Genomic DNA, 15,293 nt, shown 5'->3' with positions numbered 1-15,293 from the left:
TTCAGTTTCTCATTTCGTTTCCGAAGGCAATTTCATGAAAAGTCCCTAAGTCCGAGCTCACATCAATAGCCTTTTCTTTTTGGGTATCTTTAAATATATATAGTGTGTAAAGTATATCGCTTTATATTGTTTATATATCGTACAATTAAGATTCAACAATGTTTTCCGTTTATTTGCTTGCTTGTGGTCACAATAAATCATAATAATCGTATCATAATAGGGAAACAATCACATACACAATAAATTATAATAGCACAAGAGTTTCTCTCACTTTAGTGTTTTTTTAAAATGTTTTTATCCTTATCATATCTAGGTTTAATAACAGCAGGCCACTTTCGTAGGTGTGTTTGCATGGTGTGTGTGTGTAGGTGTATATATCTATTAATAAAAAAAAAATAAACAACTTTCCATTGTACTTGCATTTATAAGAATAGGAATAATAATAAATATATATATATTTTATTAAACGAAAACAAACAGAAAGACGCTTTTAACCTTGCCTCGCTTTTTGAACTATGTATTCTCTTTCCTAATCCAACTCCATCCTCTTTTCCTCCTTTTTAGGTCTTGTGGAACGGCACTTGGTTGAGATTTATGTTGTTGAAGCGTGTAGATTTTGTTCGGATCCATCGGGAGGCTCCCCCGATCTAGGACTCGATCACGACAGACATGGCTAGGCTTTGTTGCCCCTTGACCATTCCGGCTGTCGCTGCTCCGAAATTCCGCTTCTGCCCAAATCCCCAGCAACTCTATACTTCCTTCCTGCTTCCTGCCTTTCTCTGGCGACGCTCGGGCCGCAAAAACATTTGTCCACAATTAGGATATGGGTGCACGCTAATTGTTAATCGTTTAAATTATGCTATGAAAGTAATATTGATAAATGTTGTTGCTCCGCGCCGCTGCATTTCCGATCCGTTCCGCTTCGCTCCGCTTCGATCTCGACATGCCACTAATATATGTACCTCAAACGGACCCACAAAACCCGAATCACATGCGCCGGCCACCGGCGGCCAGCTGCGTTGGACGCGTCCGCAGCGCGCTCCTCGATCATTTCTCCTCGCAGCAGCCGCCGTTCTTGGCCAGCTGCTTCTGCAGCGCCGGTGGAATGAAGTCTTTCGTTTTGGTCTTGGAATGATAACCCTGGCCAAGCAAAGCTGGCTCCACATGCTTACGCTCCTGTATGGCCTGAATGCGCTTCAGCAGGTCGTAGTTGATGCGCTCACTGACCACGGAATCTTGCCTGCAACAGCAAATACGAATACGGGTTAGTTTATCTGTATATTAAACATATAGTGTGTGTTAATACTCACTTGTAGTCCGGGTGGTTGAGCACCTGCTCGCGCATCCAGGTTGCCGTGGTGATCAGCTCGCCGGCGGCGCGCTTCTCAATGAAGCGCAGATACTGTTCAATGGTGCAATGGGTGTCTGTGTCCACTTCCATGGACTGCAGATAGCTGCGAATAAGCGGCACCAAACCAGGAAAGACATTCGGCTGTAAAGGTCAGAGAATTTCTGAATAAATTTCTGTGAAATAGTAGTCTGGAATTATCGCTTACCTTTCCATTGAAAATCTCGTTGATGGAGAGCAACTGGAACAGCTCATTCTCCTCATCATCGGTGTCGGTGTGGTCGCTGTCCGTCCCATTGCTGGAGCCATTGGAGGCGCTGCCGTTGGTGGTAATGCCATTGGTGTCGCCATGTCCATGTCCGTTCATTTTGGACGATCCATTGGTCAGCTTCGGCTCCTCCTTGTCACCGTGATCGATGCCATTACCGTTAACCGATAGCCCATTGCCATTTTCGGCGGCAACTCCTCCTCCGTTCAAGGTGGCCTTGCCATTGGTCTGGGCATGAGCCTGAGCCTGCGCTTGAGCCTGGGCCTTGGCCTTGGCCGCGCGCTGCTCGGTGGTCTTTGAGGACTTGCGGAACCAGAACTTCTCCTTGCGGCAGGCGTCACGCTTTTGGGCCGTCTGCATATTCTCGTCCACCTTGCTGATCGGCGTGAGGAAGTTCAACTGGTAAGAGAGAATGACGCGGGTGAGCAGCACAACGAAACAGACGATGGCGGCGTTCTCAAAGTCACTGATCTGGGCCTCGCAGGGTCGAAACTCGACGCGCCAGCCAATGGAACTGTTTGGCGGAGGTGGCTTGAACCGCATTGTCTGCCAGTTGGTGGATTGAATGTTCTCGAAGTGGTCCGTGTCCTCGTTGTCGTTCTGATGAACCTTCTCGCTGAACAGCGATACCGTATCGCGGATGAACAGATGAGCCACGTGCTGGGCCAGCAGGTGATCAATGCCGCCATCCACCAGACGCTGGTACACCGCCTCGTCGTAGGTGATCGGCACATCGTTGTACTTGGCTCCCTCGGGTGACAGGTACGAGTCAATGGAATCGTAACGCGACTTGGCGATGCGGAACTTCTGCTTGTTCAGCGGCACCAGGCCGCGCTCCTCCTCCGTGCGACAGTCCACCGACGAGCTGATCACGTTCCATCGGCAGTCCGATTCGGTCAGGTAGCCCCTATAGATGGGCGAAGCAGCAGTCAGGGCCAGCATGATGGGGCACAGTGGCGCTAGCTGATCGTACAGGCGACGGGCCTCTGTAATGTTGCAGGCCTGGAAGGTCAGCTGCAGGCAGCAGCAGCCCATGCCGAAGCCCATGGCGTCCAGCAAAACCACATCCGGCTCTCCAGGCGGTGCGCCCTCCACCGGCAGTTTCGTATTTACATCCTTGAATACTGAAAGGGTACAACGATTAGTTTTCTGTATCTTTTAGGAAGAGATCTCGGGACTTACCCTTCAGCTTGATGGACACCTTCTCGCCACGTCGCTTGCGAATGTTCCGGGTAAGGGTCTTGAAGCGCGGATGGCCGGGGAAAATGGCCTCATCCGGGAAATACAAAGAGCGGGCCGAGCTAAGCGGATCCTCGGGACGCGGCTGGGCCAGCGGCCAGGTGAAGTTGCGAGCGCCCAGGCGCGGAAAATTGGTAATGGACATGACGCACTCATCCTTGGCCAGCAGCTCGGTGACCTCCTCGCGACGATAGCGCATATTGGCCTCCACTAGGTTGAAGTGGGCCATCAAACCGCCAAATGGCTTGCCGGGAGTACCCTCAATCATGTAGGCTCCATATTCGGGACGCCACAGTGACTTCACGCCCTTGGGATCGGCCAGCTCCTTCTCGTTAAGCTGGGCGAGCAGATCTTGGGCGCGCAGCGCCACACGTGCCACCTGTTGTTCGTCATCGAACTTGACAATGATGTACTCCACCTCATCGCCCCACTTGAGGATATCGCCCTGGCGGTCCTTCAGTCTGTGGTACAAGTTGATGAACTGATTGATGCCATGCTCCCGGACATGATTGGCCAGGGCTTCGGTCTCCTCCCAAGATAGTGGACTGCCCTCGCTAAGTAGACCCATAGTGCTGCAAGGAAGAGAAGAGCGAATTAGTGTTTAGTGTGTAAATTATTGTCTATAGATTCGATCCGATCTGGAGTGACGTTTGAGAGACTACTACGCCATACTATATACTATATCTACATATCTGCTTGAACATTGTGCAATCGGCACCGTCATCGTATTTGAGGCATAGAAAAAAGTGCACTCAGTGCAGTTAGTCGCACTGAGCATTTCCATGGGGATTGCATAAACAATGTGACACGGAAAGAAAAGGGTGGTCAAATCGGGCATAGATTTGTAGGTTTGACTCCCCACTAACAAAACTTGAGATTGTTTTGATGCCAAAGTCTTATCAACAAAATACATTCAATAAATAAATAAAAACACAGGCGGCAGGGAGCAGGTCTGGCTGCCACAAGTGGAACTATTGAGAGTTGAGTGTTATTTCTTTAAGGTATATCACATGTATTTATTCAACAATATATATAAATTCTAGTTTCGGTTAGCCGAATCCTATATACCCTGGCAGTTTCCAATTTAAATAAAGGATTGAATTAAAAATCAAGCGTATCTAAGCTTAAAATATAAGCATTCTTTAAATCGAATATCTATATTTTGCATGACAATTTTTTTGATATTTTAAAGTTTAAAATATTCATAACTTAGTCACTTCGGAAAGCTGTTCTATGCTAGTATTTATAATGTTAATAAATCTGCATACTAAATTTCATTTATTGTAGAAAATTCACATTTTTTTCGATTTAAATTAAATTTTAATGATGTACCCCCGTTGATGTTTTTTTCTTTTAAATGGAATTTTTTGAAAATTTGTATATTCTGTCGGAGACAGCCAGAATAATTCGCCTGTTGATGCTGATCAAGAATATATATGATTTATGGGGTCGGAAATGAATACTTCACTGAGTTTGCAAACTTTTAACTTAAATTAAAATTATATTATTCAAAGTAAACCAATTAAAGTATGATACACATTTTTCACAGTGCAAGCACGCTTAACACTTCCACAACAGTCAATGCCCTGACATTCCGTTCCTCTACCTCCCACGAATTCCTCTGAATATTTGTGTTAATTATCTACGTAATATCTGGAATTGATACAGGTAGAGCTACAGATAGAGGTATAGCTACCTCCTCCTTGGTCTTGACACTAGCACAATTTACAACATTTGACTCAATTAATTGATAAGCGCAACGACCAAAATATTAATCAAATAATTGATAAGGCGAGCACCTTTTTTTATTTCCTTCTGACTCGCCGCCGTTCTTGGGTAGAATTCCACACACATGTGCTGCGATCGCATGCACAATATATTCTATATATACATATATATATATATTTGTATATATCTGGACTGACCGACAACGACAGGTTGCCGTGCGCCACTCGAACTGATTGAATCATAGCTTCGAGTCGGAATCGGAATCGGATTTGGATTCGGTTTTGGGAATGGAAATCGGAAATTTGGTAAAGATTTACGAGCTCGGGGTAGCCACTTCAGATGGAGAAGGAGGAGGAGCTATCTGACAGCTTCCCTCTGGGTTTTGAGTTGGAGCTGATTGCCAGCAAATTATAGTGGAATGCAGGTCGAGTTCTTGACCCGATTGTGCAAGAGTTAATTATTTGCAAGCATTTGAAATGTAATCCGATTGTATTGCACTAGATCGGTTTGGTATCAGGTATATATATCGGATTAGAGAGCACATTGACTATTGTTGTATTATTATATTTTATTTGTTCTTGGGCTCTAGTTTAGTTTTATTATAAAATATTGATTTGAATTCGGTTAATTCCTGATTATTATCTTTATTTAACTTGATAGGAAATTACGTATGAAATTTATAAAACAATCTAAGTTTCAACAAGGATTATTTATTTGTAGCTCTTATTGTCTTTATTAACCTGAAGAACAACTCTCATTAATATTTTTGTGTATATTCTTCTCTCTAGGCATTCAAATTGTACGATTTTCCTATACCCTAGCAAAGCAATTTTCTTGTATTTTAATTACTATAACTAATTAGGATTAACTCTGATGAAATATTAGCCAAAACTAGATGGTTTTATTAAACCTTTAATCCTATATATATTTCCTTCTAATTTAAAGGATCTTAGTTATTATATTTTAAATCACTACAAAAGAAAATCAATATTAAGAAGCAAGAACAAATATTATTTACTCCAAACCATTTAACATAAATATGAAAAGAAACCCTCAACAATAAGCTTGATCCTTTATATAAATTCTTTATTATTAACTTAATTCCCAACTTTCAATTCACTTAAAAAAAATTACTGTTCACTTAAGATCACTTTCTTTTATAAAGGATTATACCTTTCTTTAACTCTTGATCTGTTTACACTGACGCGTTTCAATTAAAACAATTACGGAATGCTCCGATTTTAGGTTTATTGACTACTATTAACTAATAGCTGAAGGAAGCTTTTGCTTTTCGTCGCTCCACGGCCAACCGTTGACTAAATTTATACGCCGCCAGACTCCAGCTTATTAAAGACCGGAGCGGTCCGTCGCTGCCTCTGCCGCTGCCTCTGCCACCGTCAATCGTCAGTCCACAATCGTCAATCGGACGTCGTCAATCGGCTGACGACGCGTCGTCGAACCCGAAGAAACCATCGTCGGTGACTCCACCATGGTTGTTGGGAATACTACTACACAGAGCCAAAATACCCCTTAAATCTGAGACTTTCTTCTGTACTTTCAGATACTTCAGCTGTTTGATTACATTACATGGTTTAGATATATAGTTGTAGGTATATTTGTATATATAACTTTTGAAAATAAGTTGAAGAATTTAAATAATAACCAACGAATGATAAGTGAACACCTTTTGTCAACAAAAATAATTTCTTAGGTACTATATCTTACAGGTTAAATAATATCTTATAGATATTTCGGTAGCTATAATCATTTTAAAGATAGTTTTAAGAACACGAATAATAAGCAAAGAATGATAAGGGTAAGGAAACTAAATGTTGGGATACATAACGCTCCTTTTTAAACCAGTTCTTCTCACAAATATTAATTATAAGGTTTTAATTATAAGGTAAGGTAATATAGAAGATATCGATCTATCGATCCCCATTCTTCAAGACTTTCTTAACCTGCCCACATTTCCTTACAGTGTCGGAAGGGGGAAAAAAAGGAAATGTAGGCTAAAACTAGAGCTGGAGTCAGAGCCATATCTGGTGCCCGATCGCCGTATATGGATCATAAATGACCCATCCATCCATCCAGTCTAGTCCAGGCGGCAAATAGGTACAAGGAGCACGCGGGACGACGCACTTGAAACCATTTCGAGTGCTATTATAATTATTTGCTTAGAATTTATTATATTTAATCATACTCGCACTCGGACAGGTGAAAGAAATATATATTTATATATTTGTATTTCTTATTGATTTAGCAAATCAACCATTGAGCCGCCTGTAGAAGGGTTTATTATATATATATTTGTTATACATGTCGTATAAATATATATATTTATAGATTCCGCAGTTTTAGTCTTGATTTATCGCCACACTATAAAGATCTATAATAAAGATTGCGAACGGAAGGAGGCCGACCAGAGCAGGCGGACATATGTATTTGTCCACAAAATACTCGAGTTTCGGACGATCTGATCTGCATTGTAAATAACTGCCAATCAAGTTTCGGGAATTTTATAATATTCAATGCGATGGAGAGGAAACGCATAGATTTCAAATCGATTGCCCCCGTATATCAAGGTGCGATTTTGCTAAATTTGTACCTGATTCCATGATTGAAAGCCGAAAGCCAAGCGGTGCCTGGGTACTGCTCCTCTGTAATCGGAGACGAGCCTGGTGGCCAGTTTCTCGTGAAACTCTGGCTCCGTCACATCGAAGAATTCCTGCCTCGCACAAAGGCGAACTTGGTACACCAGGTGAGTAGTACCTGGAACTGGGGCAATCGATACAAACTAGCCTAGACTGGCATTACTCAGAAGTGAGTGCAAAAACCATGTTTTGAAATTCAAAGGAAATGACATAAATATACCACATGTAGGATCTATACTTAGTTACTTAGTAAGTCTTTACCAACCACAATTAGTAATATTTGAATTATTGTTAGCTTTAGATCCGCTTTCAGCGATATTGCCCTATAAACTCAAGGATAACAAATAATTCATTTATACAGAAAGCTTAGCCTTATCAATTTTATTTGAATTCCTTCTAAACTTGAAACCTGCTCCTTTGAAATTTCACTTGGTCAAAGGGGCTTATCATTATTTTTGATTTTATTATAACAGGGTAACCACCACACACACAAATACTAAATGCTAAATGCTTAATTCTAATCTCTCTCCATCAATCGTTGTGAATGGCCGCAAGGAGGGTTTATTTATACCAACTATTATTTGTCAGGGAACTTATCACTCTTTAAAACAAGTACCATATCACAGCACGGCAACCAATTGATTAGGAGGAGCTTGCTCGTGCTCTCGAGTGCTCCTCCAACTTGAAGATTTAGTATCTTTTGCGTTATTTTATTTCCCAAAAGCAAATAGGAGAAGGAAGACTTACTGCGACTGCAACTGCAATTGCAACTGCAATTGCAACTGCAACTGCAACTGCGATGCAAATGCGCTTAGATAAGTCTCAATTGCACAAGCTGGCAAGTATTTTATATGGCATACAGGGTTGGATAAGAGGGCCCCTTTAAGAGCCCTCCCCCTCAGTTGGTAATTGCATTTCTCAGCGGGACAGAGGAATGCTTACGGCATCTCTTTCCTACGCTTTTATCTCTCACACTCGGGGATTAGGCAAATTACTGGGGATCAAGTGGAATTTTTCCAAGCTGATATACTATATAGCTGGAGAGTCTGCTGACTGGATTGAACAAAAAATAACCATTAATGGGGTTGAATTGTTGAAAGTTTTAAAGAGCCATGCCTAACTTGAGCATTCTAATTACTTATTTTTCTTAAATTAATTTGTATATAAATATATTTCCCTTCCAGACCTTGTCTCACTATATTTTACTTACTATATAATGCTTCAATAAGCATTACATCTCTAATTTGATTTTACGAAATCAAATTTAATTTGTTTCAATCTAATTCTAAGCTCCCTGGGCCTCAATGAGACTTTAGTTCATTTGTAAACATTATTATTCCATTATAAAATACAAATATGTATTCTATAGAACAAATGTAATACAATCTTTTAGACACAATATACCGATGCCTCTTCGGTCCTGACCAACGCAATTGAAATTACCGAAGGGCTGGCACCAAGGAACATTACCTTTTCTTTTCCCTCTTTGATTATTATTGTATTGTTAATTTGTTTTCATTCTTCTTCTTTATTTTGCCGTGTCATTTGAAACAAATGAAACAGTAAGAGTAGTGATATCGCTTCTCACTTGCGAAAATAGCCCATGATTCACACAATTCTCATTACAATTGCGACAATATATATAACATTTTGGAAATCGATAAAACCGAATTTTGGGAAGTCGCATAACTGACCGCCTGACTGACTGATTGAATGACTGACTGATAAGGGATAAGTTCATAAGACACGGCATATGGCCGTAACTGATTACAAACTCAATCGATTTATCGGCTCTCTCAGGCTTCTAGAAAGGGCGCGTACCACATCGCGTATACGCAATGTGATTTATTTTTCGCCTCTTTTGACACTTTCAAGGGGATTTATTCTTTTTTTGTATTTTGTTTAAATCAGCTGTCATAAGCCTGAACATAATCCTCGGAACTAACATCCGCTTGACGAGGTATGCAGTGAGAAATGTAGTACATCTTGCTTGTAACCATAATCCCCAACTGGGAGTTTAAATGTAAATGTTAACAAGCTGAACCTTAAATATTAAATTACTCTGGGCATATCAAAAACAATTGTAACTTGAATTTATGATGTAAATATTTATGTATTCCATTTCTAGATTTAATATTAAAGGATTCCTTGTACAAATACTTGCTCCCCAAGTGCTGTCTATTTGAAATTACTATTAATTAGATTCAAACAAATTATTTATAAGAATCAACCCCCTTTCGGGTCTCCTTAGGGCATCACTTCTCTCAGTGTAGTCAGAATTTCGTATCGAATGCGGAAAAAAGCAATAGAAAATGCAAAACAAAACAAAAAAACACACACACAAAACATTGCAATGCCTTAGCCATGTTTGCTTTTTGTTTTGTTTTTCTTTTGCTCAGGGTCACCAGCAGCAAGTGAAATAGAAAACAAACATATTCGAAATCCGAAAGAGCGAGAATCGTGAGATGAATGCCATATGTGTGATATAGACAAACAGATTCCCGATATCATCGAAATCAAAGCCTAAACGATTTCACAAGCATTATAATTCGCTTACTTTGTTGCAATTGTTAAGATATTCTATGAAGATATTAGACTCTGTCTCTAGATGTGCAATAAGATGCAGTTTTTGTGTGCAAGTGGTTGTATTTCTTCGTTGGAGGAGGAGAAGGAAATGCTGAGTGCATGGGAAAATGCTATATAGACAGATAAGGGGGGCCCAGTCAGATTACGTATACGCCTCATAAAACGCTCGTCGTCGCACCAAATTGCGACGTAATAAATTCTGTTTTGGTCATGACAGTCAGCCATCGCCGAGAGGGGAAGGAGTGGTCGGGAGAGGCAACCGTGGGCGTGTATTATGCATATGGGAACCAGGGCAAAGAATTCCGTGTGGCGACGACTTGAACTTGGAGGAGAAGGGGAACGAAGGAGAAACCCTTGCAGGACATTTAAATTACCAATTTCCTAATTGATTTTAAGAAAAGGGCAAAGGGACAAGGGGCACGCGGGACACACGGCAAAAGGACAAGGGACACGAGGCAAGGGAACAAAGGACACAGGACACACGGGACAAGGAACAATTATAAGGGCTCTTAAGGTTATCTATAAGTGATCTTAATTACCCTAAGTGACCTTAGTTTACACCAAAATATATATATATATATATATATATATAAATTGTCTTCAAAAATTGAAGTAAAGCATTATATGGATTATAAAAAAGGTTATCAAGTTATAGTTCCCCACTATTATATCCTAAGTTAACCTTTTAAAGTTAAAATTTATTAGCCAATTGCATTACATTTTATAAATATTCTATTCTCTATTTTAACCCAATTCAGAGCCTAATTTCCCTGAAAAAAGGATAAGATTAATCATTAATCAACGTAGTATTCACCTGTTTCGATCATTTCACTGGCTACCTAGCCCTGGAACACAAATCTTTAGCTATAGACCTGTCTGGTATATTATATTCAGAATTATATATTATACAAATTAGCAAACATTTAATAAAGGCATCCCATTCGGACGTTTAAATGGCAAGAGCACGTGCTTGTCCCAATGGCTTAATGATTTTCGGTGGTTTTTTTCGATGCGATACTTTTCTCGTTTTTTTATTGTACAATATGCAAATTTATCTTATATTTTTGTCCGCTAATTGTTATTGCTTCGAGTCCGATGCAGTTGTGCAAATTAATGCATATTTGTATACGAGAGAGAATACGAATATTGTTTAATTAGCAACTGTGTCTGCTGCCGCTCAATTGCGTAAAATAGAGTGCAAATAAACTGATGACGCACTCACTGATGGATCAATGATGAAAATCTAGCAAAAGAATGCTGTGGGAGATGTAAGGGCCCTGTGACAGATGTTTATTTAAATTTCATATATATATTTTTCAAGTAAGTTTCAACTTGTTTTCGTCACACATTGTATTGTTACGCCCAAGTGAAGATTGAAGATTGCCAATTGAAAAACAGAAAATTAAATAATAACATTTGCTCTATATTTGCTTGGGACCATTGCGCGCGATGTTAAATCAACATAAACCTGAATAGTTAAAAAAAACTAAATAAGGGAACAGCAGTTGCTCTAAAAAAAATATAAAATAGAGACTCTGAAAGCACTCGAGTCAAATGTCTATTAAGCGTAGGAGTTGCAGGTGCTATGGTTTATCCTTGAGTTAATGGCTTTACCTTTGTTTGAGCATCGTAAAAATCATAAAACCATTAACTTAATGCCTCAGCTTAGTGCAAAGCAATAACAAAAGAGCAAGGCGTAACAACAAAACAAAATAAAACGAAACGCGACTAACAAAACATGTGACTTATCGCATTTGGTTGCTAAAATTCATTTCCTGGCAACGACATTTAATTAAACTCACTGCACTCGAGTTGTATGAGTAATAAAGTTGGAGTAATCCCAGTTACACGGCCCCTAAAGCGATTCGATTGAGATCAGACTCAGGATCAGAAGGGGAAGTTACCCACTTAGTCATATGAGATCACAATGAGTGGACCGCGTTGATCAGAGCAGAGGTTGAATCTTAAGCATAGCTAACCCTTAAAACGATAAATATGATATATGTTATTTGTGGTTTTAATATATTTAAATACAAATATATACAAACTATATTAATACGTATGTATGTATGTCTTAATTACTTTAATCAACATAATTTTCCGATCTAATAATTTGACCTTTAGCTGTCAACTTTCAGATTAATTTAAAAGGTAACGAAAAAACGACATTAAGCGACAAAAACAAAAAGATAAAACAAGAACTGAAGGGGTATGTACTTGAAACCAGCAGCAATCACAGGTAATTTGGCTGTAAAAACGATTGGCCCCAAAACAACCAAGTTGTTGGCCGCAAATGCGCATCAACGAATTGTCACCTACACAGAGAGATAATACAGTGTTTCATTGTCTTCTTAATATTCAAAGTGAAGCATTAGAAACTGAAAGATTTTAATAATTATACCATAACATATCCATATCAAATTTTTAAATATCATGCCTATGGTAATACAAACCTTTTTAATGATTAAATAATGGTGATAAAGTTTTATCGCAATGCCTTTGCCCACATGTCATCATGATGACAGCTTTCAATTGCATTTTTTGTTATAAATAAATATGATATCTCCTGTATGTACTATCAAAATATTTCATAATATCATGATGACAAGTGCCCGGAAGCAGGAACAATTTTTTCCCAGTGTCATTATTATAAACACTATGATTAAATACTAGTTATTTGCACTGTACTGTGGCAATTCAAGTGACCGCCGGGGGAGGAGGGATTAGAGAACGCTCAATAAAGGCGGGCTTAAGTCCGGCAAGGCCAAGGCACTATCTGTGCGTATGCGTAATGTACTTATTTATCTATCCATCCACATATCTATATATAATTGTTTATATATATAAACTATATAGCCTTTAGGGCAAGTCATGGTGAGATAATAATGGCAAATGTCACAAAACCCACTGGGGGCAGGCATTGAAAGAGCTTTTGATTGCTTTTCGCACGCTGCTATCAAACAGCAAACAAATGGCAACAATAATAATTGATCGTGATGCGTGGTGAGTGGCGAGTGGCGGAGCACACTTACTTCAAGAGGGAGCGCGGTGTGAGTCATGTGAATAATTCGTGAGATATTTCTGCACATTCATGCTGATAGATCAGGAAAGCTAAGTTGATATGCCTCGCCTCCCTCTGTCTATCACTCTCTCCCTCTCTCTTTTCTTTTCCCCATTTATCCCCCCAAAAAAAAACGTGACGTCACTTGTGGCTTTGCATACTGTGGTGAAATTCCCCATCAAAAACACACAGGATCTTTATTTATTACTAATATTCTCTGCGCTCTCTTCTTCCTCTCGGCGAGTGCAGGAATACCCCCGGCTTTTGGTCGCACATGGCGTATGAGCAATCTGTTTGCCTGACGTCACGGCACACAATGACTTGGCGATTCCCTGAATTCTAGAGAATATCTATATCTAGTGATTAGTGCTCCGTTTTCCACTTTCGATTGGTCACGCCAGCGGAAGAATATGCCAGAAGTTTCCACCCAAGGCCGTTTCCACCCCAAAAACCAAAAAAAAAACATTCGAAACACACACAAAATATAGGCGGAAAACGCATAAAACAGTATGGGAATGGATGGGGGCAAGTGTAAATCACATGCACACACAAAAAGTGTACGAATGTCAAGGCTGTAGCCGCAACAATAACAACTACTAGCACAAATACTAAGCCCTCCGTCTGGCCGGTGGATACTTAAAATCGAATTGCCCCGTAATTACGGACAAATAACATGGAAAATCAATATAAAAAAAAGAGAAACAACAAAAAAATAAAGGGGCAAAGGAGGGAAAGAAATAATAGTTGTTGGCTGCGCTGGTAATTACGCATTTACAAAAATTACCCATAGACACAATTACTTACAATGCCGGTCGCACAATAAGTACGAATCAAAGGTAATTTTCAAAGAGTTTACTATAAATAATAATAACATAATTAAAATCTATATCAAGCGCTAAGCATTTATCTTGTAAGTGTAAAGCTTTCAAAAAACTCCCTGAGGTGTGAAAAACATTTAATAATAATAATAATATTTTCGAACCGGTTTTGGTTTATTAAGTTAACAAACAAACTCTAATTGATTGATAATTATATTTGAATTTATTCTTGTATATTTATCAAATATGTCAATTGTAAGTAAAGAAATACAATTCTTCATTTCAAAAAGGCTATAACATGCATAATTCAAATGTCAAATCCTAATTCCAGTTTAAATGCTGGCCCTACAACACAGCAACAATACCATTTCTTTTTAATGTACTTCTTCCAGTGGCCACAATTATTGAGACCGCTGCTGTTTGCCCGGCTCCTAACACTCACACACGAGTGTGAAGCTTTGCCCCTGTGACCCCGCAAAATCATTATAAAACCTGCCTCGTCATCGGCTGCCAACTAGTGTTAAGTAAAAGAGCGGCAACAAGGCAACAACAACTACAATATCCACTCGGATCAAAGGTAAATAGCAAAAGCAACAAGAACAACTTACCGGTTAAAAGGAAGAAGGCGACGAAACAAACACAAACAAACGCAGTTACAAGTCGCAGGCACGCGTGCTCCAATAAGAGAATCTCAGCTGTTGCTCTGGCGACGTCGGCGTCCTCAAATCAGAAGAAGAATAATGTATAGGCACTCCTGCACTGGGGCGGCGGCAACGGCGACGGGTTTGGGTTGTGTAACGACGTTCTACTTTCTCGTTTTCTCAGCAATTCGTTGAAAATTTCCCGCTGCTTTTATCGTCCTTTTCCTTTTATTTCACAATTTTAATGGAGTTCTCTTTCTCGTTGACCAATTGCCAATTGGAAAATGCACACGTTTGTTGGGCAAACCAAAAACAACAACAAAAAAACGGCAAGCAACGGTAACAAAAAGCAAATAACAACTGTGTGGCGGCCGCGTGTTTTTTGTTCCTCTCACTCTCACACTCTTAGCAGCGGTGGCGGCGTTGTAAACAGATATTGCAATTGCGACAGAATCTGCAGATATTGTTGGCCTATTGCTAATTATAGATATTGCGGCTGCCACCGGAATGGGAATCCGCGCATCCGAGTCCGAGTCCGAAATTCACGCGAAACGTGCTGTGCTCCCCCGCCCGGAAAAAAGGTTCGTTTCAATTGGAAGTGTGCTGCAAGTGCGCTGGTGTGTGTGGCGGTGTGGTGTGGGTATTTTTGTATTTCACAATATAATAGATTCCACTCAGAGGCTGATTGATGGCGTATATTATTGCGCGAATCTATATTGCCGCCAAATGATCTGGGGAGGTTAACGTAAACAGCACAACGCGGTATTAACACAATTCCAAAAACAATAAAACGGCAAACGTTAACTGCGCGGCTATTTATGTAAAAACGAAACATCGGCCCGTGTGACCCTACCACAGTTCTTAACCAGTCGCGGCCGGCGCACACCCACGCCCGCCTAACGCAACAAGTGCGGTCTGGCCACACTGGCGCGCCGCTTCAAAACAAATAA

At 40.1% G+C, this 15,293-nt stretch overlaps 1 protein-coding gene across 2 annotated transcripts; it reads right to left on the bottom strand.

Annotated features, from left to right (window-relative positions):
- Positions 1-145: 145 nt before the first annotated feature.
- Positions 146-15,241, bottom strand: Gclc (glutamate--cysteine ligase). 2 transcript variants are annotated; one of them, XM_020952671.2, is made up of 5 exons: positions 14,311-15,241; positions 2,799-3,427; positions 1,557-2,740; positions 1,311-1,492; positions 146-1,240 (listed from the first exon to the last, which is right to left on the bottom strand). In XM_020952671.2, the coding sequence occupies exons 2-5, from the start codon at positions 3,421-3,423 to the stop codon at positions 1,048-1,050; spliced, it is 2,184 nt and encodes a 727-aa protein (XP_020808330.1). In that variant the 5' UTR covers positions 3,424-3,427; positions 14,311-15,241; the 3' UTR covers positions 146-1,047. The 2 variants fall into 2 exon arrangements, with proteins under 2 accessions (XP_020808330.1, XP_020808331.1); XM_020952672.2 differs by lacking the exon at positions 14,311-15,241 and adding an exon at positions 5,757-5,907.
- Between the last annotated feature and the right edge of the window lie 52 nt (positions 15,242-15,293).

Source organism: Drosophila serrata, unplaced genomic scaffold (genome assembly GCF_035046125.1).
Source record: "Drosophila serrata isolate PLE 108 unplaced genomic scaffold, ASM3504612v1 contig_293, whole genome shotgun sequence".
Lineage (NCBI taxonomy): Eukaryota > Metazoa > Arthropoda > Insecta > Diptera > Drosophilidae > Drosophila > Drosophila serrata.
Note: the sequence above shows the minus strand (reverse complement) of the source record. Positions and strands in the feature narration are given on the sequence as shown.